Source organism: Bos indicus x Bos taurus, chromosome 3, assembly GCF_003369695.1.
Source record: "Bos indicus x Bos taurus breed Angus x Brahman F1 hybrid chromosome 3, Bos_hybrid_MaternalHap_v2.0, whole genome shotgun sequence".
Taxonomy (NCBI): domain Eukaryota; kingdom Metazoa; phylum Chordata; class Mammalia; order Artiodactyla; family Bovidae; genus Bos; species Bos indicus x Bos taurus.
The window spans coordinates 80,963,251-80,986,672 of NC_040078.1; the positions used below are offsets into that span (position 1 = coordinate 80,963,251).

The 23,422-nt window shown below is 40.9% G+C and overlaps 1 protein-coding gene across 1 annotated transcript in view; it reads right to left on the reverse strand.

Moving 5' to 3' along the window:
* The window catches only part of CACHD1 (cache domain containing 1), a 232,163-nt gene that overhangs the window by 43,554 nt on the left and 165,187 nt on the right, over positions 1-23,422 (reverse strand). The window contains exons 5-9 of the mRNA XM_027537021.1: positions 18,723-18,849; positions 15,854-15,998; positions 14,103-14,319; positions 7,898-8,047; positions 3,282-3,515 (exon numbers count right to left, since the gene is read on the reverse strand). Of these exons, the coding sequence (XP_027392822.1) occupies positions 3,282-3,515; positions 7,898-8,047; positions 14,103-14,319; positions 15,854-15,998; positions 18,723-18,849 (873 nt within the window). The remainder of the gene's footprint in view (positions 1-3,281; positions 3,516-7,897; positions 8,048-14,102; positions 14,320-15,853; positions 15,999-18,722; positions 18,850-23,422) is intronic.

Below are 23,422 nucleotides of genomic sequence, written 5' to 3' on the forward strand. Positions count from 1 at the left end.
TTTAACCTCTGGTGCATATTTTTTCTTTTTTTTCTAATGAATCTTTAAAAACATAAAAACCATTCTTAGCTCACAGGCCATACAATAGGATACATAGGGAAAGAGAAAAGCCAAGGGGAGGAAGACCTACAGAAGTAGAATGCATGAACAGTGGTCAATGCATTGCCCGGAGCAGCAGAACAACTGGGCTCTCTTCTCATTTCTACTACTGAGTTGGCTGAGACGTGCCACCTCTCTGAATCCATCTCCTTGTGCATTCTATGCGGAGCTGAGACAAAGTGATCTCTAGGACCCTGACAATTCTACAATCCCATGGTTCTAATGAGGTTGCAAAGAGTTGGACACAACTTAGCGACTGAACAACAACACATGGTTCTAAATAAAATTTAGAACAAAAAGATGGATAGTTTCTCTCCATCTTGCTCTTATGTCTTACAACGCTTGATGACATGTTTCACGCCTACTAGCACGGCAGAAAGCCATTCTTTTATCAACACCTAGGAAAGGGATTTAAATCACCTTGAAGACTTCTACAGAGAGAATAGTGTCTGATGTCCACTCAAAATATTATTGAGTTGTTGTGACTGCAAAGACCAATTAAATGTATCACTTGGAAGGAAGAAGTGGATACACTTCTGTAACACAAGGAAGTTCTGGGTATATAATGTACAGCCATAGGGACTATAGTTATAGTTATTAGTATTGCACATTTGAAAGTTGCTTTGGGTAGATCTTAAAAGTTCTTAACACAAGAAGTAAATTATAACTACGTGAGGTGGTTGGTATACAGTAAACTTATTGCAGTATTTTGCAATATATACAAATATCAAATCATCATTTTGTATACCTAAAACAAATGCTCTGTTGTATGTTAATTATATCTCAGTAAGACAAGAAAAAAGAAAAGCTATGCAATGGGTATTTATTATAAATTCAAAAGCATTCTTTAAGTAGTCAATTTTCAGAATGCTATCTATTGGTTTTAAAACATTTAAAAATAATAGTTATCTAAGAGGCTTTTAAAAATACATTTTGGAGATTTTTGCTCAGGTATCCCTGGGCAAAGGGGTTATAAATGATGGGACCATCGCTATGAGGGCCAGGAAACAGAGGTCACAGTCTGCATGCCACATTCCTCTGGGCTTTAGTCTAAGAAGAAAGTCTTTTTTCACAGAGCAGTAACAGAAATACTCGGGGACCACATGCTCACTTCAAATTTCTGTTCTCCTCTGGACATACTGAGAGCAAGCTTGATAAAAGAAAGGCAGTCTTACTTTTCAATTATCAATTTGGACAGAAGACTCTTTATCCCATTGTGGCAAATAAAGACTGCTAAGCTCTTGCTACACTTAATGAAATACCCATACACCCTCCCTACAAGTACATAGACTTGTATTTTAAAAGAAATATGTCTAGTAACTGACATTTGAATCTGTGGAGATTTTGAATTAGAGCCATCTAAACATGAGTTTCTTTAGACTCAGGGTCCCCTTGTCATGGAGTTAGAGGAAGTATCACCCAGTAATTCCAGGGACTGAAAATACAAAGATAAATATGATATACTCTAGTAGGGGAATGCAGCAGATCAATAAATAGTAATTGAAACCCACTGCTTGGGAGTCATAAAACAGGCCTTAAGGACTAAACTTTGGAAAGCATCAGCTTTGCATATAATTTAATTTAAAGCATACATGGTAGCTTCTGGATGGAATATTTTGGGAAGGGTCCCACTCTACCTGATACCACTAACGGTAACTGAACTTGACTACATAATCCGCTCTGCTTGATCAGGACTCAGTCTCTACACCTGTCTCAATTCCTTTCACACAGAATTGTCATGTTCCATTGATCTATTTTTCTCTTATCTGATTAAAATACTTCTTGAGGGTGAGATATGTGTCCATCCCTGCCTGACAAAATACTTGACTGGCATTCAGCCACATTGGTAAAATGCATAAATTGTCATTCACGTTTAAGACCTGACATTTCCCTATAAAAAGAAATAACCTTATGTAAAGGCATGAGTTTTAATTCTATACACATCTGTTGGCCCTGCCAGAACTAGGAAGGAAAAATAAATTGAGGTGTGGCAGTAGCTACCATGCTTCTTCCCTATAGAAAGAACATATCTACTGAACTTCTATAAATCATAGCCTCTATAAGATTTATTCATTTTTATATGTGAGTTTTCTCTGAATATTGTAAAAATTCCTAGCAAATGGAACTTAAAAACAAGATCTCATATGGTGATGCTGTTAGGCAATACTAATTGCCTAGTAATTGCAAGGAGATCCAACCAGTCCATCCTAAAGGAGATTAGTCCTGGGTGTTCATTGGAAGGACTGATGCTGAAGCTGAAACTCCAATACTTTGTCCACCTGATGCAAAGAGCTGACTCATTTGAAAAGACCCTGATGCTGGGAAAGATTGAGGGCAGGAGGAGAAGGGGACGACAGAGGATGAGATGGTTGGATGGCATCACCGACTCGATGGACATGGGTTTGGGTGGACTCTGGGAGTTGGTGATGGACAGGGAGGCCTAGCGTGCTGCGTGCGGTTCATGGGCGACTGAGCAACTGAACTGAACTGAAATCTTATAAAGTTAATAACCCAAAGACTTATTATGTGAAAGATGTCGTGTTTTTGCAGATAACCAAATGTGAGTTAACAAGATTAAATACGTTACTAAAAATAACAAGTGGTAGGTAGGATTTGAAATCCTCTCCACGTCAGGCCTGTATCTATTTGACTACACTGTGTTGCCTTGCCTTTGATGCTGAATCCCAAGCACTTCTGCCTTATTTACCAGTTGCTGTGCAAAGTTACTGTTTAGTGCCAAATTCACTTTTAGATTGGGGGGAATCCTCACAAAGCTTCTAGATGTACCCATTACGTTTTTTTTTAATTGTTTATTTTTAATTGGAGGATAATTGCTTTGCAATATTGTATTGGTTTCTGCCACACAACAACATGAATCAGCCGTAAGTATACATAAGTTCCCTTCCTCTTATACCTCCGTCCCACCTCCCATCCCAAGATCCAGTATGTTGACTGAGGCTAGAGCAATGAGGAAGAAATAAGGCTGCGGATTTCTGCTCTAGAACATAGTACTCACTGGGCCAGTGGCGGGGAGGCTACACAATCCTTTGACCAGAGAAAGGGACACCCACACTTCCCCTAAAGCTCACATGGCAAATACTGAACAACATTTAAAAGTTGCTGTTTGACTCATGTCCACTTCTTTTCGCTTTCCTTCAGTAGGAAGTTTTCTCCGAACTCACCATCTCCCATCTCATCAGAGAAGGGGAGGCTAAAGACAGCTTCGTCAATCATCCGGTTGGGAAGGTTGGTATAGAACCTGCCAACTGTGGTCTCCAGGTTACTCAGCTGGTTCAGCACCATCATGCTGCCCTTAATCACAGGCAAGGCTATCCGGTCCAGCACACCATACTTCCCTGAGTTCTGTTCGGCCAGATCTCTTAGAAAAGCCAGCTCTTTCAAGCCAGTCACCCCATCTGAAATAGAAAGCCAAGGGAAGACAATGTAAAACAAACTGGTGTATATCCATAGGATAGCCTTGTCATTTAGATCTAATAAGGGTCTCAATGAGGTCTTGCAGTGCCAAAGGGATCTTTGCAGAGACAATCTGGACTCAGGACATAGATACCAGTTCCTGCAGAGGAACAAAGCTGAAGGCATGATCTTTCCTCAAATAGTAATGAGGCCAAAGGAATTCTTCAAAAGGCAATGATGAAAAACATATGACTAAACAGAGGAGCCCCATTCAGCAAGGATTTCTTCCTTGAAAGTTTAATTATAAAATGTAAATTAGTTTTCTGCATTTAATATTTGAAAGCAAAAGTAATGATTAACAAGCCTGCATTTAATTTAAATTAGTAGATGAAGTTGTAAGAGTTTTAAAGGATTGAGGTTTGCCATTTCATTTCTTACCTCTTTGCCTATTAAACACTTGCCAAAGTCTCATGCAACTAAATGAAAGAATTATGGATTGTATTTAGTGATGTCTCCAAACCCCATTTCTTTAAACTCACTTTAATTACAAATGTTTTCATGCTTTATATTGTAGGGATAATACTGGATTTGATTTATTTAATATATATTTTTTATGTTTAGAGAGTTTTAAAATCTTTGTAAAAGATTCAGGCATACTGGGATGTATTGTTCTACATCTGTAATCTATAGCACAAAAATAAATTTAATAAACCTTTTTTAAAGTTTTGGTTTGCTATTGTTGGAACACAGTCAAAAGGATTAGTAACTGATCCCATATGGGTACCATTGTAAACAAATTCAAGTTATTTCAGTCACTACTGAAATTCTACCAATGAGTTTTAAAAAGATTTTTGCCTCATGTTCTTGAACTGTTTAGTCATTAAAAAATCTAAAAGTTCATGGTTCACCTACCTTCAGTGACTTTATCATTTTTAAATAGGAAATATATATACTTCTAGCTTTGGAAGTCCATTTCTAAAATCATGGCAGGATCTAATGGGTATAATTTCTTTCTTAACACATTGTATATAAATAATTTGGATTTTGCTCCACTCAGACAATGCTAAAGGAGAATCAGAATCAGATTATCGTTGCCTTTGCTTGACACAGAATTGAAATGGGAGGTGAGTGGTATACTTCAGAGTAAAAGACAACACATAAGATGTGATTGATCTATGATCTTACACCCTTGAGAAGCTTACAGGAGTGAATGATAAAAGGAGACAATTTGAGGCGATAAAAACATTTCCTTTCTTTGTCATGTACTGCATGACTCTTTCAAAATGTACAAGAAAAGTAACAAACAGGAAAATCTACCAGACAAAGAGCACAGCACAAGATACCAAGGATTGGGTTATTTTATGTCACTCCATTATGAAGCATTATGCAGGGGTGGCAGCAGAGTAAGTAGGGTGGCAGACTGGATTATTCTATCAACAATGTGGTTGTGCTGGAAACTACATTTCCCAGAATCCCCTTTCTTCTATGCTTCCAGGTTAAACGTGGCCAAAAATGAAGTGCTGTAACTTGAGAGGTGAAGCGAGAGATGTTAAGAGACAGACACAGAGGGACCTGAGAGTTCCAGTTCATTCCACTCTTCTGATTTGTGTTCAGTTCCCTTTCCCAACTGCTGACTTACTCACCAAAGGCAACCCAACCAAGGGCAGGCTCACTCCAGATGCTTCACTGAGAATTCACAGAGAGAGCAGCCACAAAGACAACAACTTCTCAGACTTGTACAACAGACTTCCACACCAGATGACTTCCTACACAGTCTGCAGTGGTCCTAGTCTCCAGATATCCTTGCAGGCTTCAACTTGTTCACCCAGATCAGAGCTGGTTAATAACCTTTGAGTTGTCAATTCCTCTTTGCATCTTTACTCTTCCAGTTTCCCCCCATAATTGTGTACATTCTTATTCTCTTATTTTAAATTGAGGTATTGTGTTGTTTTCAGGTGTACGGCAAAGTGATTCAGTTATATACATTTATATTTTTCAGATTACTTTTCAATATAGGTTATTACGAGATATTGAATATGGTTCCCTGCATTATGCAGTAAATCTTTGTTGCTTATCTATTTTATGTATACTAGGATTTGTTAATCCCATACTCCTAATATATTCCTCCCTGACATCTTTTCCCTTTGGTAACTGTAGGTTTGTTTCCTATGTCTGTGAATCTGTTTCATATATAGATTCACTTGTATTATTTTAATTTTTTTAAGATTCCACATATAAGCGATATATTTGTCTTTCTTTACTGACTTACTTCAGACTTAATTGTCCAGGTTCATCATGTTGCTATAAATGACAATGGCTCATTCTTTTTCGTGGCTGAGTAATATTCCATTGCATACATTTAGCACATCTTAAACCAATCATCTGTTGATGGGCAATTAGGTTGTTCCCATGTCTTTGCTATTATTAATAGTACTGCTATGAACACTGGTGTGCATGTATTTTTTTTTTTTCAATTTGAGCTTTTGTTTTTCTCTGATAGAAGTTTAGGAGTGGGATTGCTAGATCATATGGTAGCTCTATTTTTAGTTTTTAAAGAAACTTCCATACTGTTTTCTACAATGGCTACACCAATTTACATTCTCATCAATAGTTCATGTTCTTATTCTGATAATTAATTTGATATACCACAATTTCCACTGTGATTCTGCTTCCCTATTTGAACTGACAGAATTAAGGATATGTGTCAACCCTCTTGAGTACTGTTCAGAGATACTTTTCAGAGAGGTGTGTCAGGCTAGCTTATGGGAAGAAAGAGAAAAGATGAGAGTGGTTATGGGAAGTAACCAGAAGTTTCAAAAAGTGGAATTATCAGGGGCACAGCAAGGGCATATGATACTCCCATGGGAAGATCTAGGACCAGCAAAGAGATGGGGGATGCAAGAAAACTGCTCAGTAGCTGCCTGAGCAGACCTTCAAAACGCATGGGAAAGGCATGATCACTTCCTTTTATGTTTCCTTACACCTGTTCTATTGCCTTTAATTCATTTGCCTTGTCTATCTTCCTCACTGGGTCAAGGGCTTCTTGAAGACAAGAGATGTTGTATGAAACAGCTCTAAGACCTCAGCGCACTATGTTGTATAAGGTGCGTGCTTCATAAGCACACCATATCTTGCATATTTATTATCAGAGCAACCCTATGGAGATTTTACTCTTTTCATTTGACCGATCAAAGTGAGGCCCCCAAGAGATTAAGTAACCAGCCATAAGCCACACGGCTAGCAAATGCAGACCGAAACGGAAAACCTCTAGACGTCAGCCCCCGTGCTTTTCCATGTGCAAGCAGTCCACAAAATATCTGGAAAACAATCATGCTGGCCTAAATACAGATTCCTGGAACTTATCTAGGAGGGTCTGATCACAAATCTATAGACACTGCCTGGGAGTCTGCATTTAAAGATGAATCTACAAGTAATCCTTATCCCATTAAAATATAAGAACCAGTGCCCCTCAAGCCAGCTGGTTCTGCACAGAAATCTGGAAGTGGAGAGGGGAGATAAGAGACAACAAGTGAGGAGGACTGTAAATCAAGATGTGTTCTCTCAAGAACAAGAGAATGGGGCCACTTTGAACACTGAGAGAAAGGGGCCCAAAGAAGAAAAGGAAGAGCTGTGTATTTGTAGATGGGGGTGGGGGGGTGGAGGGGACAAGACACAGCAGGGAGCTAGAAAATTGGGCTGTTGTCAGACTGGAGGATGGTTAAATTGCTGAAGGGAAACTATTGAGTATTCTATCAGATTTGCCAGTTTTGTAAACTTTCTCACAGACTGATGTAACAGCCACACAATCAACTTTAATGAGCACCTAGCAAGTGCCTGGCACCATCCTGGGTGCTCACTCTACGTCGGGGTTAGTCTTCACAAGAACTCTGTCAAGTAGACACATCTCATTGCCACGACACGCAAGGGGATAGGGAGAAAGCGGCACAGTCGGTGATTCTGCAGGTAAATGTAATATTCACAGTCCTGGTTTTACAGAATAATCTAGGTTAGTACTTGGGATTCCTGATCTTAAATCAATGAGACAAGTTAATAAGCTTCATACAGTATCAAAATCCAAGTATATATGGAGAAACCAAAAAAAAAAAAAAAAAAATGGAGCTGCACAGATGCCTGTGTAAGACCATGTAACTGCAGAAGTTTTAGAAATGAAGAGCTGACTGGACAAAGAGATGAAGAGACAGCGACATCCTGACACATGCCCTGAGTATCCATATAAGGGGGAGAAAGCTGGGTTTGGGAAGGAATCTGTTCCTTATACCCTCATCAAAGCACCCTGTGATGGTTCTTTCTTATTTTTTGAAAGCAGCATGCACTTAGAGAGAACATTTTATCTGAAAGAAAAGGATCTCGAAACACTACCTACCGTTCATGAGGGCGTAGGTGAGAATCATTACAGAGTTGTTTAGAAAGCTATTTTCTTCATTGATGACACGGAGAGTCGCCTTTTTATCTTCTTCTGAAGAGTCCTTTGATGTAATGCCAGCGGACAGGTAAATGATGACCATGTCTGTATCTAAACAAACGCATACAAACTGAAAGTTACATCAGAGGCTGGCTAAAGGCAGCAACTCAAGTTTCTCTTCCATTGGACTTTCCTGCCTCAAGGACCTGCCGGGCCCACTCTTCTTACTCCTGCCTGTCTGATGCTGAACTTTCATCTCCCTGCTTCTGCTGGCCTGTACTGGGCCACGAGGCCTCATTTAGCTAGTGTCAGGTAAAGAGATGCTCCTAATGAGTTTACTAGATCAAAGAAGGCAAGTTCCTCCAGGCATCCACGGTCATGGTAATTCAGCCATCCCAAATGGATGTCTCTCCTGCCTTCTGAAATACAGCATTCAGAACCTGCTTTACTCTTTCCCCAGTGACCCAGGATCTTCACCAGGAATATACATTTTGGGGGAACTAGGCTTTAAAATGATGGTTCTTCCAGAGACTACTGAGATTTGCAAGGTTATCTGTCTCTATGCTAAGCAGTTCCAAAAAAACATTTCTGTTTTGAAATTCATCAGTGTAGAAAAGCAGTGGAAAAAAAAAAAAACAACATGGACATAGGAGCCAAGTTGCCTGTAGTATCTGGGTAGATTACCTAAGCTTTCTACGCCAAAATTTCCTTATCTAAAACAAAATGAGGATAATGACCGTATTTACTTCATAGGGTTGCTATGAGGGCTAATTGGTTAATTTTAGAGTGAAAGCAAAAGTATGATGGTGAATAGAAAATAAAAGAAAACTTTAACACAAAACAAAAAAGAAAACCCTTGTATTGGCATGAAGAAGCACCTAGACTCTAGAGTAAAATGACTCTCCAGCTAGGGCTAATGACTGAGAACTCATTGTAGCTCACAGTGAAAACTTCTTTCAGGAGGATTTCCTCAAAAATTAAAGCGGTACATTTCCTATCACTAAAGATGCAAGGGCTGAATGACAGCTTTAACGGAAGGAGGGCAGTAAGCCAGCTGGATTTTATACTGTCTTTTTAACCTGAGATTCTCTGATTCAGTATCTATTTTTAAGATTACTTACACAGATGTTCTTTTAATTGAGAAATAATGATTGATAGGCTATATGCTTGTTTCTTTAGGTTTTTATGGTTGTCATTCATCTGAGATTGCTTTCTAGCTACTGGGGGAGGCAGCCTCCAGGTTGGTCCCTCAATGATCCCACTTCCTGATATTCACATGGCTGTGTGGTCTGTCTTTGAGGGTAGACTGGATTTAATGACAGAACGCAGCAGAGGTCATGGGGTGTCAAGAGATGGATTAGGTTACAGAAAGACCATGGCTTCCACCTGTGTGCTCTCTCTTGGGTAAGCCAGAGAGAATGTTGTGAGCTAGCCTATGAGAGGCAAGGAACTGAGGCCCTCAGAATTGAATCCTCCAGCAACCATGTGAGTGAACTTAGCAGCAGATCTTTCCCAAGTTGAACTCTGAGATGACAGCCTCTCTGGCCACCAGTTTGACCACAACCTCATAGGATACCTTTGGGCAGAGGCACCCAACCATGCTGTGCCCAGATTCCTTACCTATAAACACTGAGATAATTAAATGTTTATTGTCTTAAGCCACTGCGTGTTGGGTAATTTATCATCCAGAACAGATTATTAAAAAAAATTATCCTAACAATGATGAGAATACAATGACTGAATTTTCTTCCGTTTGAAAACTTCCATTTTAGACTCTTTATTATGTAGAATTGAATAATAAGAACTTGATGCTTTTGAAATGTGGTGTTGAAGAAGATTCTTAAGAGTCCCTTGGACCATAAGGAGATCCAACCAGTCCTTCCTAAAGGAAATCAGTCCTGAATATTCATTGGAAGGACTGACGCTGAATCGAAGCTCCAATACTTTGGCCACCTGATGCAATGAACCAACTCATTGGAAAAGACCCTGATGCTGGGAAAGATTGAAGGTGGGAGGAGAAGGGGATGACAGAGGAAGAGATGGTTGGATGGCATCATCACCAATGCAATGGACATGAGTTTGAGTAGGCTCCAGGAGTCTGTGATGCACAGGGAAGCCTGACATGCTGCAATCCATGGGGTTGCAAAGAGTTGGACATGACTAAGTGACTGAGCTGAACTTAAGACTTAATATATAAGCAAGCTTCAAAGCTAGTTTTGATGATTGAACGATTCTTAATAAATATTAACTGCAAATTTAAATTACATATTTAAAATTAGGGTATGAAACCTGATGTAAAATCATTAGGGAATATCCTGGTCTTAACTTAGATGTCAGTCTTTTTTCAATGTTGTAAACACAGTCCTATACTTTTTTTTTTTTTTTAAATGCAAAACAGCTCACTTAAGTTTCAGACTGGGAAAAAAATACTATTTGACCCTAGTAGGTAGGATACAGATATATCATAAAATAAAGTATGATCTAAAGTATGAGACAAACCAACACATGTGAGAAATTCCTGGACACTTTTAAGACTGACCTAAAGTGAACCCTTGGGTTTTCTTACTTGGCTTTATGATTCTGGATAAAACACACTGTCACTGACAGCTGGTCTTAGGCAAAGGCCCGTGACTAGAAAGCCAGAGGCCTGCAGCCTGCAGCCCCTTTAGCTGCCGAGTGTTATTTTCTTTCCATCCCAACAATAAGATACATGTTCTGCAAGCATTTTCTCTATCTCTGCCCAGCCCCTGACTCTGTTCTTGCCCCATTCTTAGGCAAAACTGAGTTACTTTTCTATTTTTAAATATCAGATCTGCCAAATTTGCTCTGATTTATTTTTCTACTTCCTAGGATATCCCCACTCTAATCACTCATGGGAACATTAAGCCTTGTGATTAGTAATGTTAGGGATGAGTCATTATAGACAATTGGGGCAGAGCAAAGATATAGCATGTACTTGGAAGAAAACGTAATCCTCTCCCTGTGAGAAGTCCCTATGAAAGCCACCAGCATTCCTTGGGATCAATATCAAAGTGTGAAGAACAACCCAGATTTGGACTTTGCCAGTGCCATTAGATCCCAACTCCTAACTGTCATATTCCTTCTGCTACAAAATGACCCCTCAACCGGTTATCCCCAAAACAAACCTAGGGAAAAAAACCCAAATGTGTTGATGGTATCTGTTACAGATCCACCACAGGACTGAAAAAGAGCCAGCACTGAATAAAAGTTTTAGTTTTTCTTATTAGTACAAAGCAGATTAGCACAAAGCCACCATGACTTGGCCATGCGGCTCTTGTTCATATGGCTATCAACATGGGGCAGATACTTGGTTTTCATGCACAGACTAATCCTTCCAATAACCTTATAAGGTAGGTCTTACTCATTGAGAAAATCCTACCAAATGGTCTTCAAAAAGTGCCAGGTATACAGTAGAGTAGATAATAAATACTTGCCTGTGGAGTGAATACAAGTTATGATGTACAGTATAAATTCATAAGAGGAGTTTGTAGACCCCTTACAATGCTATAGCCAAGGTGACTAATGGTCCTTGAGTGTCTGGGCTAGGGGTCAAATTGGGATGTCTAGAGTATCTGCACTACTTTAGCCAGAGCAATAAGTCTTAAAGGAAACTGAATATCATTATAATCACAGCTAGTATGTACTTAATATTTATGATGAGATCCTGGATCTTATTATCACCCTCAGTTTGCAGATGGAGGAAACCAGACCTGGAGAAATCAAGTAATTTACACAAGTTTCAAAACATTTCAGAGGAGGAATTTGAGCACACATTGGTTGAAATTCAAAATCCATATGCTTAACTACTATGTAACATTGCTTGAAAGTACCTCAATCTCTCCTTAATAAACCAGGCAATACTAATTCCTACGTGTTTCATTATGCAACCTAATCTGGGTTTTTCTTTCTTTGAACTACCAGTACACACTGTAAAATGGAAGCCTGTGAGATAAACTTTAGAAACATCTTACTTGGCCTAGAAAAAGACCCTTTTCACATTTAAAAAATAGTACCATCAAAATGTGTCCTAATCAGTGACTCTTCTTGCCATGTTTTTGCTCACCAACATTAGGAAAATCCCCCAAAACCCAAAGGAGAAATGTTTCCTGCCAAAGCAGCTCTCTGCTAACATACAGTGCAGGAAGGTTTATAAGAAGAGGTTTAATGAAGTCTCTATTCACAGTTTTAAAGCTGGAACAAATGACAACATTTGAAAATCAAGGGGTTTCACATAAAAATCCAGATTTCTGGCTTCTCTTAAAACAGAAAAAGATCTGGCAACACTGGACAGGCACTCCTGCAAGGCTGAACAGAAGAGCAGCTGCCTTCTTGACCGAGGATACTCTCTCTAGCTGTCTGCGCTCCCCAAACAAGCCCCAAACCTTACCTCGAGCTCCCTTGACACCTCACTGCCTGGCTGCTGCCAGTCTAACATTTTTCTCTATTACTTAAACAGTGGCATCACCAAAATTGGATTTCATCTCTAAAGATGGTTTGAGAACTGAACAATCAAGTAAAAAGAGCACGTCTGATGAGGAATGCTGACAGGCAGATGACAGCTGGTAAAGGGCACCCACAGATGAATGGCATTGGCCAACTAGCCAATCTGTCTTGACTGCTCAAGAGGCCAACCTTATCCTTTGGCTTCATTGAACTAGGGTCAACGTTGCACTCAGGCATCCTGTAATATTGGTTATGGATAGCTGGTGCTTGCCAAGGTTGGTAGGCAAAATTCTAAGATGACCCTGAAGACCCACGCTCTTTTATGACCCCCTCCTCTTGAGTATGAGTATGACCAGTAATTTGCTTCTGACCAACAGAATATGGCAAAGGTGATGGGATATTATTCCTGTGATCGTGCTACATATATGGCAAAGATGGAGGGATTCTGCAGATGTAGTTAAGGTGTTAATAAGTTAATCATGAGGGAGAGTAGTTTATTTAAAGCAGAAGAGTGAGCCTGATAAGATCAGACAAAACCTTTAAAAGAGGGTCCAAGCCTTCCCTGACATCCGCAGCTGGAAGGAAAGATGCTCTCCTCCTGACCTTGAAGAAGCAAGTAGACATGAGTTTTACAATTGGAAGGAAATAAACTCTGCCAGTGGTTGAGTCTGGAAGAGGACTCTGAAACTCATATGCAACCACAGACCTGGCTGATACCTAGACTGCAGCCTTGTATAATCCTAAACAGAGAAGCAACGGATGGACTCCTGTCCCATGGAAGCTGTGAGATAACAATATAGAGAAACATAAAAATGAGACACCATCTACCATCATTACCTGTAATAATTACTGTAGCTTCTTTCAGGGGCCCATCATGTGCCAGCACTATGCTGGGCATTTATCAATGCTGTCTTAGTTTTAATGCAGACACACTGAAGGACTTGAAAATATATTCATTAAATTTATCTCAATAGGGTACATTCATTAAAAAACAAACAAACAAAAAACAACAAACAGATTATCAAATATAAAAGAGAAAATGACATAGATTCCTTTCAGTAGTTTCAAAGCATGGGTCTTATTTCAAATATCCTTTCCTTTACTTTTTTTTTTAATTTTATTTTATTTTTAAACTTTACATAATTGTATCAGTTTTGCCAAACATCAAAATGAATCCTCCACAGGTCCTTTCCTTTACTTTAGCTTGCATCCTAATTCCAGATTTTCTTTCATACATGAAAATTAAATTAGAGTGCCTTTGTACATTTGAAGGGCTGTGCTCATCTAAATGACAGTTGGTTAGAGGAAGGAAGGATCAAGGCAAGAATTCAGGCTGCCCTGTTTCTGCACACATGCGCACAAGCAGACTGTAAGTCAGTGACTAGGCGGGGTGGACAATTAGCATTAAAAAGGACGTGGATATTCTCCGGGGAAATAAACAAGGATATGTTCCTAATAAAAGGGCAGCAAGAAGAGGCTCAGGGAGTAAAGAAATCATGCAGAGTACCTTTGATTGGAAAAGATGAGAAAATCTAGTAAGTTCCTACTATTAGATGATAATATGACAACACAAGAAATTGTTATCCCGTCAGTTTAGGAAAAAACCCCTCTGGACATAGTTGTGCGATCAGTTAACAATCTATTTCCATCGCCATCATTTATCTAGTTTATGAGTTCCACGCCATAAGAGAAAGGCACTTACTTGCTTGAAATTTGGTGCTATTGTTTGTGCTTCGAATCAGCTGAAATGCCTTTTGAAATCCCACCGCGTGCTGGGTGGGGCTGTCCAAGGACTTGACGCTGCTGACGAAGGTGGACATCTTCCTTTTTGTCTCACTGGTGGCTGGAGACAGGAACGTCTTATAGCACTGGTCAAGGGAGCACGTCCTGACGGTGTCTGCCACCGTCAACACGGAAATCTGGAGGGGAAAACACACACGCACAGGCAAACAAAAACTTGTTATTCTGCCAAGGAAAAGCGTTTTACATTTCAGAAGAGCCCACAAGAGCCCGCAAGCCCACAACTGTCCTACAGGACAGTTTGGAAGAGTTTAAATAAAAGCCCAGAGGCATCAATCTATGGTATTTGAAGAACAGTTAAAGATTGGTAAGGGACAGAGACTCAGACCCTAGAGTTTTGTTTTTGTTCCAAGATGAAGTCAGGAGTATGGTGTTCATCTAGAACATTAAAAACAATATTTGACACAGAGAAAAATCTTGACCAGTACTAATGATCATCATTTTCCAACTGGAGGTGGGGTGAGGGTAACAGTAAAAGGTACGTGTGTCTGTGTGTTTAAATTTTTTTTTTAATGTGGACGATTTCTAAATTGTAATTCAATAATTTTTTACAATAATGCTTCTGTTTTGTTTTTTTGGGGGGCCCTGAGGCATGTGGAATCGTGGCTCCCCAACCCGAGATTGAAGCTGCACCCCCTGCACTGGAAGGCAAAGTTTTAACCACTGGACTGCCAGGTAAGTCCTGGGTGTGTGTTTTAAACAATTAGATCAGTGAGCAAAACCTTAGGGGATGGAAAAGTCAAATGTCTACAGGCGATAGATTATCATTAGCTGGGAACACACCTATCCCAAAGGTGTCCTAAAGATTAATAAACCTCTGCTGCTGCTGCTGCTAAGTCGCTTCAGTCGTGTCCGACTCTGTGCGACCCCATAGACAGCAGCCCACCAGGCTCCTCTGTCCATGGTATTCTCCAGGCAAGAACACTGGAGTGGGTTGCCATTTCCTCCTCCAATGCATGAAAGTGAAAAGTCAAAGTGAAGTCGCTCAGTCGTGTCCGACTCCTAGCGACCCCATGGACTGCAGCCCACCAGGCTCCTCCGTCCATGGGATTTTCCAGGCAAGAGTACTGGAGTGGGGTGCCATCGCCTTTTATCCCTCCCCTCCTATCAATCTTGAGACAAAGTCTGGCCACCAACTAGTGTCCAAGCCTTCACCTTGTTCCTCCTTAGTATAAATAGCAGTGTGAAAGTTAGAGCTAATTAGCGGTCTTAACAGAAGCCATTAAGGAAGTGCAAGACTCAGTTTGGTGGAACTGAACTGAAAGTGACTCTGGGACCCCATGGACTATACTGTCCATGGAATTCTCCAGGCCAGAATACGGGAGTGGGTAGTCTATCCCTTCTCCAGCAGATCTTCCCAACCCAGGAATCGAACTGGGGTCTCCTGCATTGCAGGTGGATTGTTTATCAACTGAGCTATCAGGGAAGCCCAGTTTGGTGGGAGTGGTTTTAAAAAGAGATCTGGAACTAGTATCAGCAGCTACTTCCTCAGATACAAGAATAAAAAGTAAACCACTCTGTTTTTCTCAAAGTCATTTCTAGAGGTGGACTGAAAAATACATACCATAAAACATAAAGTGTTTTTAAAGGGGTATTCAAGAAAGACCCAATGCTAGTGGGAAGGGTAGAGGGAGTCATTGGGGTCATCGATACCTTGTCGTGTTCATCGATGGCGCTGAGGATGACTTGAGCAGCATCCTTGGCGATCTGAAGCTGCGTGTCTGTGACCGAGGCCCCGTGGTCCAGGATCACCACTACTTGCTTTGACTGCGGCCGGACGGTAGAGACGTAGATAGGTCTAGAAGGGCAAGAAGCTCTCAGGGGTCACTCCTGGTTTAGGAGAAAGGCTTGGACCTAACACAGCTGCGAGTGCTACAGACGGGCAGGCGTGCTGGCCTCTGTGTTTCAGGGGGGCTGGCACAAGGGCGGAGAGACCAGCATGGAATGAGAAAACTATCCTGGTACTTTGAAAACATCTCGAGACTATCATAGGTGTCTGCACAACAGGGACTGGTGACTTCTGTCTTCCAAAGACTAGAGCAACTGGGAGAAGATTTTAAGAAGCAAAGCCTTTGGAAGACTGGCTTTTTCAGCCTGTGTGCAAGTCCACCCTCCCAGGAAATGGACTGAGTGGCCCAACAGGCAGCAGAGACATACTAGCAGGGAGAAAACAGTTCACTGTTTTTCAGTGCTGGGTCCTCTGCAGAGTTTGAGTGGGGTTTGGCTAAAACCGAGGACGCCTATCATTTGTGAGCATGCTGAGCAGCTCTGAATAGCAGATTTGGTTTCTCTCTCTCCAGACAAAAGCCACTGCTAGGAGGGCCCTTTCCTTTCTGTACTGTGGCCGTTTACACAGGTCAGCCACCAAAAGGCCCCTTATCAGAGATCTAAAACCGTGCCATCAGATTTGTCCAAGCCTGTGATAGCCACTCTTCTTGCCAGGTTTTTGTTTGCCAACACTAAGAAGAGCGGGTGGGGGTGGATAGGGGAACTCCAAAGGAGAAAAACCTCCCATCAAAGCAGCCTTCTGTGAGTGTGCAGTGCAGGCAGGTTTGTGAGAAGAGGTTTAATGAGGTCTCTATTCACAGTTTTAAAGCTGGAACAAATTAGAGGGAGCTTAAGAGAGCAAATCAGCCTCAAGAGAATTCTCTCCTTTATGGACACCCTTAAAACACTAGATTTTTCCATGAAATGTTAGATGCCAGTTGAGTCACAAAAGCCTGGGCACAAATTAAGAAATACAGGCAAAGCACCAAAAAACTCAAAATCGGGCCAAGTTTACACTAATTGTTCTCAAGCCAAAAGTCCTACATTAATACTGAGTTCTACTATATTTTCACTAGTGAATACCATTCAGCCAAGTAAGGAAATAGAATAAAGAGAATCCAAAATTGGTGGCTGCAGAAACGAAGAAAACAGCAGAAAATAAGGAAATCTGTCTATCCCACCGTTGACAACCATGTCAAATACTGAACTTTTAGGTCCTCCAAGCTAGGGGAGCAGATTCTTTTTTTTTTAAAAAATGACATACCTCCTCTTTTCCAATTCAACTCACATAAACAAAAAGCAGAATATGTCTGCATGCTGTCACAGTAAATTGTTAAAAACTGCTTTAATGGGAGACATAAATAGCAGCATTCTATGTACAATCGGGGAGGAGGTCCTCACAGTGAGATTGGGTCCTTTCTGGAATGCGCTGCAAACCCACTCCACACTCTGCAAAAACCTCAGAGGACAGGTAAAGAGATGGGTACAGCAATCTATGAGGAGAGAAACTCAGATTACTTGGCCAAGGGAACAGAGGCTTCAGGACTGATTAATGCCTATTTAAGGGGAGAGATTTGTGAAAACTTCTGAGTGAAGGTGAATGTTAATTTGTGACAAGGTGCTAAAGCAGAATGCCACCTAACCTATCTTCTTAGAAGTAAATGAGAATTGGATGGTTCAAAGTGTCTTTGGCCTCTCCTGAGAGATGAGCCGGCCTAGAATCCAAGGTCATGGACTCTGGTATAGTCTCCAAGATGCTCAATTCTTCATCATGCTGTCTAGGGAAGGAACGGAAGAAACCATACAAATGATACAAATGTCCTTCTAGGAGAAGCACAGAGGGAGTATTTTCCCTGGGGACAATTTTAGGTATAATTTACTTTTTGCTTCTAATACTGAGATGTAATTGACACACAGCACTGTGTACCTTTAAGGTATACAGCAGCACCCTGGTTTGACTTATATGCATCACGAAGTGATTATCACAGTAAGTTTAGCGAATAGATATAATTTAAAATAAAGATGGAAAGAATAAAAATAAAGATGGCAGTTAATTTACACTCAAAAAAAAGTAAACCAAGCATCTTGCACTAGTTCGGGAACTTCTAGCACCAAACATCTAACAGTGCAAAAGAGAAACTGTGAGGATTCGGAAGGAAAGGATCTTTGCCTAAGGGGTTCTGTAAACTGATGAGTCTTGTCATACAAATTATCTCACCATTACCGCCCTTCTGGCTAAGTGGTAACATCTCAAGTTATTTCCTGAGAAAAACGGCAAGTTAACGATCCTCAATCCAGTGTTTTCTGGACAACCTTCAGACTTCTAGTAGCAGACATGTAAACGTCAAAAGGATGGCCAAGCACATTATCATAGAGAGGAAAACTGAATCACAGGCTCTACTCTGAGATATGCTGTGAAGTCTTCTAGCGCTGGTCTTTAGAGAAAGTATTACCACTTGTCTCTCAACAAAGGTGTCTGAAGGGCAAAACAGTTTAAAGTGCTTCACTATTTTTATTTCTTAGTAAATACCTTGTTTTACTTGGCTTGTTAGATACTTCTGAAAATGCTCTGGGCTTCATCATTTGCCTTCCTGAGCATTTCCACACCCATCTATGTTAAATAGTGAAATCATTTCAGGATAAGTTTCTAAAACCACAGTTTGGAGGCAAAGCTGTGTGGATGAATGAGGAGTCTATATTTTATTCAGATTACTCTTAAGCAGTAATTAAAACTTTGGCAAACAAGTCAACATACCTACTGCGATGCTCATAGCTGCCCTTACACCGGAACTTGTGTGCTGGGAAAACAGTGAAAATTCCTTCTTCTGAACTGAAATACTGCCACTTAATTCCAGGGTTGGATTTCAGGTTGTCTGCAAGAACTGGAGGAGTGGGGAAAAAGAAATATAACCACCAAATCCACAGGTGCACGGAGGCACTGTGCCTCAGGCATCTGTTTTGCATAAATGGTTTGTAGTATGAATAAATCCCACTAGATTTAAGGCTGTAAATTTTCTACTAAACATTTGCTTTCTGTCCCTTAAAAAAACACCCCGTGAATGGAAAATGTAACGAATGCTTCAGTCAAGTGAAGCAATTATTCTTAATATTGTATAGTGACACTTAATGTCGTGGATTATTTTTCCAGCATGAGTGACTCATTTGCATTAATCTCATCCTCACTGGGCTAGTCCCTGTTGGGTCAGTGTATATTTGCTGGCTTGGGGGTATGTTCTCTAACTGTGGAAGACAGTAATACTAATAGTCTAATCTCCAGAGTCCAGACCTGTGTGCTGACCTTGTTTGCTTCATAGTGAGGGAAACAGCATGGATGGTACCTAAAAAGCCAGAAACCATATCATTCAGGAATAGCTTATGGAATGATTCCAGTATGCCAACACTACAATAGATACTCCCTCACAATATCTCATTTGATCCATAAAACAACTCCAGGATGAAGAGGGTTTTATCATTCCCTACTTTGGAGTTGAAGAAATAGGCTTATGGAGCTTAAGCAACTTGTCTGAGGCCTCATCAGGAACTGGCTGACCTGGGATTCAAGTCTGGGTGTCCTGGCTCCCATGTTCTTCCCATCACATGGTAATGACTCCCTTCATAAGTGTACAGCATCCCCCGCGCCTGTTCTGCAGCTGGAATGGCAGCCACCTTACTGTGTGCAATCCTTCCCCAAATCTCCATGAAATCTTTCTCTCTTCTCTTACACTCTTTCACTCTGCTCCACAATACCTCATTCATGTGTCACATAGTACTGTGTGTAGGGTACTGCTTTACATGCTGCAAGATATACAGGATGAGCATAAACCAGCCCTTCTGTAACAAGCAATGAATCAAAAGAATTAGATAGAGGCAAATGGAGCAAAAAAAGAAAGCATGAGGTCTATCTGGCAAAACATGTATAGATAAAGCTCTGAATGCCACACAGCCATCCTGTAGTCTGGCTCAGGGGTCAGCAAACTTACGTAAAAGGCCAAGAGATCAGCAACTGTGGCTTTGCACACCCTATGGTCCCTGTTCCAACTATCCAACACAACCTTATGATGTGAAACAACCACAGACAATCCGTAAGAGACTGAATGGGTGGGTGTGTTCCCTAAAAGCGTATTTGCAAACATCAGTGGCAAGCTGGATTTGGACAGTGGTCCTCCAACTACATCATGTAAAATGCACTATGTGGAAGCCTTTGAACATATTTAGCAGTTGCCCTGCCCAACACACATCAAGGAGCTATAGTGCACTGTAGCCTCACACATATCCTAGGAGCAAACAGTCCATTAACCCAAGCTATGGATGAGGAGGTGGGCTGAGAGAGGTTTGCTGACTTGCGTAAGGTCTCAGAATAGACAAGAAGGGAGTCAGCCAGTATATGACCATGACACCTGTCCCCTCTCTGCACTCTGCCAGGAGACCTTATTAAGGTCATCACTGGACCCAGACAACCACCGTCTCTCTGGAGACCAATGCTGATATGAGCATGCATAAATAGGGATGAGGGTTTTTCTCTGTCTCATCTCCTGGGAGTCTGAGCCTTAACCTTGACCTCACATTAGTTCTCTTCTCCACGCAGCCCTGTCAACTGGCAGTGAAAAGGCAAACGCTGTCTTTAGAAGTAAAGGAGAGCTCGGGGATACCTCATGTAAAAGTAACATCTGTAACAATAAACAGCCTACAGTCAGACTGTTAAAAGGAGAGCCAATGAGCGCAAGAATGTTTTAAAAATAAATCGAATTCACACAGTGTGTGATGCATTTAGTCTCACCACAGAAGATCATTCTGGTTCCATTCCAGCACTAGAGCCTAAGTCTCGGGCAAGATTCCTCAAACCCGCCTGCTGAGAATTCCTTTGGTATCTGATTAAATCTCATCTGTTACTTAGCACTAGCAGCAGAAGATGATGGTTATTATGGCAATGAGGAACGTGGGGCCCTGAAGCAATCAATCTATCATTGTGTGCAACCCCATGCAGGCCCCTCCTGACCTAGAGGTGGGTGACAGCCCTATTATCCATGCTGGGACTCCAGAGGGGGCTTCCCCATTCACAGGAGTCAGTTAGGCATTCTGATCACTAGATAACTTCAGTTGGGGTCCTGCACACTCACTCGATCCTCAGAAATGCTGGAAGCCGTCCAGGAAGGAAAGCTGGGCAGGCGCCCAACCTGTCAGCCCACGATGCACAGTGCAAGGCTTGAAGTTATCAATGGGCAGGGTCTGTATCTGTCTGAGTTGCTCTGCACACCAATCTCGGACGCACACATGTGAAGAAGGCAATGAATGGTTTTTCCTCACTGCAGCTTGAACCCAAGACAGTCATCGCACTCTCTGACATCCTTCTGCATTTTACCTCTTCCCACCTTCCAGTGAAGGGGCTTCCATGATGGCTCAGTGATAAAGAAGCCTCCTGCCGAGCCTCCTGCAGGAGACCCAGGTTCGATCTCTGGGTTGGGAAGATTGCCTGGAGGAAAGAAATGGCAACCCACGCCAGTATTCTTGCTGGGGAAATCCCACGGAAAAAGGAGCCTGGCAGGCTACAGTCCAGTGGGTTGCAAAAAATGTCAGACACAACTTAGCAATTAAACAACAACACCTTCTAGTTAGAATTATTGTCCTTACAGTTAACTTTCCGATACTCCATCCCTAGATTCAAAGATCCTTGAGGGTGATTCTCTGTACCCCTGAAGCACAGATTCCCAGTTCTTTGCCCATCAAGGCATTCACTCTACGTGATGTCTGCAGCATACAGGCTAGGAAGATCTGCATGGAAGTACTATTAATGTTTCTTAAACATTTTGATACTTTTGTTTAATAAATTTTAAAATCTTACTTTCTTCTAATGCCAAATCCAGTTACACATAAATACTGTGACTAAATCAACAGAGACCAATGTTAATTCTACATATGTTTAAAAATGATAAACACTCCCTTCTCCCCACACCACTGCCAACACAACTGGTACAAAAATAGGTAAATGGAGAGAGAAGAGGCTTGCTTGTCTGATGATTTCATTTTTGTTGTTCGGTCGCTCAGTTGTATCCGACTCTGTGACCCCATAGACTGCAGCCAGACTCCCCTGTCCTTCACCATCTCCTGGAGCTTGCTCAAACTCATGTCCATTGAGTCAATGACATCATCCAACCATCTCACCCTCTGTCATTCCCTTCTCCTGCTTTCAATCTTTCCCAGCATCAGGGTCTTTTCAAATGAGTCAGTTCTTCGCATCAGGTGGCCAAAGTATTGGAGCTTCAATTTCATCATCAGTCCTTCCAGTGAATATTCAGGACTGATTTCCATTAGGATGGACTGGTTGGATCTCCTTGCAGTCTGAGAGAAGACTCTCAGGAGTCTTCTCCAACACCACTTAAAAGCATCAGTTCTTCAGTGCTCCTTTATGGTCCTTCACCCTCCTTTATGGTCCAACTGTCACATCCATACATAACTACTGGAAAAACCATAGCTTTGACTATATGGACATTTGTTGGCAAAGTAATGTCTTTTCTTTTTAATATGCTGTCTAGGTTTGTCATAGCTTTTCTTCCAAAAAGCAAGTATGTTTTATGGAATGATATGGGATGACTTCACAGGACTAAATATATCAAAACATATCAATTGTGTATGCTAAACAGATGAAGTTTATTAGATGTCAATTATACTTCAATAAAACTGATTTAATAGTGAAAACTTATTTAGCATCATACAAACTAGTTTTATATATCATTTGATGTTTTATAATGACTATTATGCTATTATACTATTTTACAGATGAAGAACGAACTTGCTCAAAGCCCTAAGTCATGATTTAACCTAGATGTCTGCAAGTCTTTGCTCTTTCCAGGACACTACAGTTCTTCTACATGTCAATAGATAACTGCTAAATGAATTAGCAATCAACAGATAAAAAGCATACTGAGTACTTCTTGAGAGGCAGAATAAATGTATAAACAGGTTGACGGTTCTCAGAATAATCAGCTGCATCAGTTTATAAGTATACAGTATAAGTAAATACAATTAAGGAGACACTTGCCAAAAAGCAGTGATGTTAAAACTGAAGTAAGATATAAGTCTAAAGTGAGCACTTAAACTTCTGAGAGAAAACAAAGTGCTGAGCTGCTAAAACTGGCAGACACCCACTGGGAGTCTAATGTCGTAGGCTTCTCCATCAATCCCACAGACTGATTTACCTGGAAAATGGCACAGACACGAGCTACAGCTTAGAGGGGAGAATCAACAGGAACTGCAGCGCTGAGGCCTGTGCGTGACATCCAGCAATAAATGGCATATTTTAGATAATAAAGGGAGTTTTTATTTGACAGAAAAACTATAGAGCTGAGACCTGTTAATTATTTTGCAGATGCTCAACAGGTTAGGGATGTGAGCTTGAAATGTCTTTTTGTTTCACTGTCAAATTTCTCACAGGCATGAGAAAGCCATTTGGACACAGGC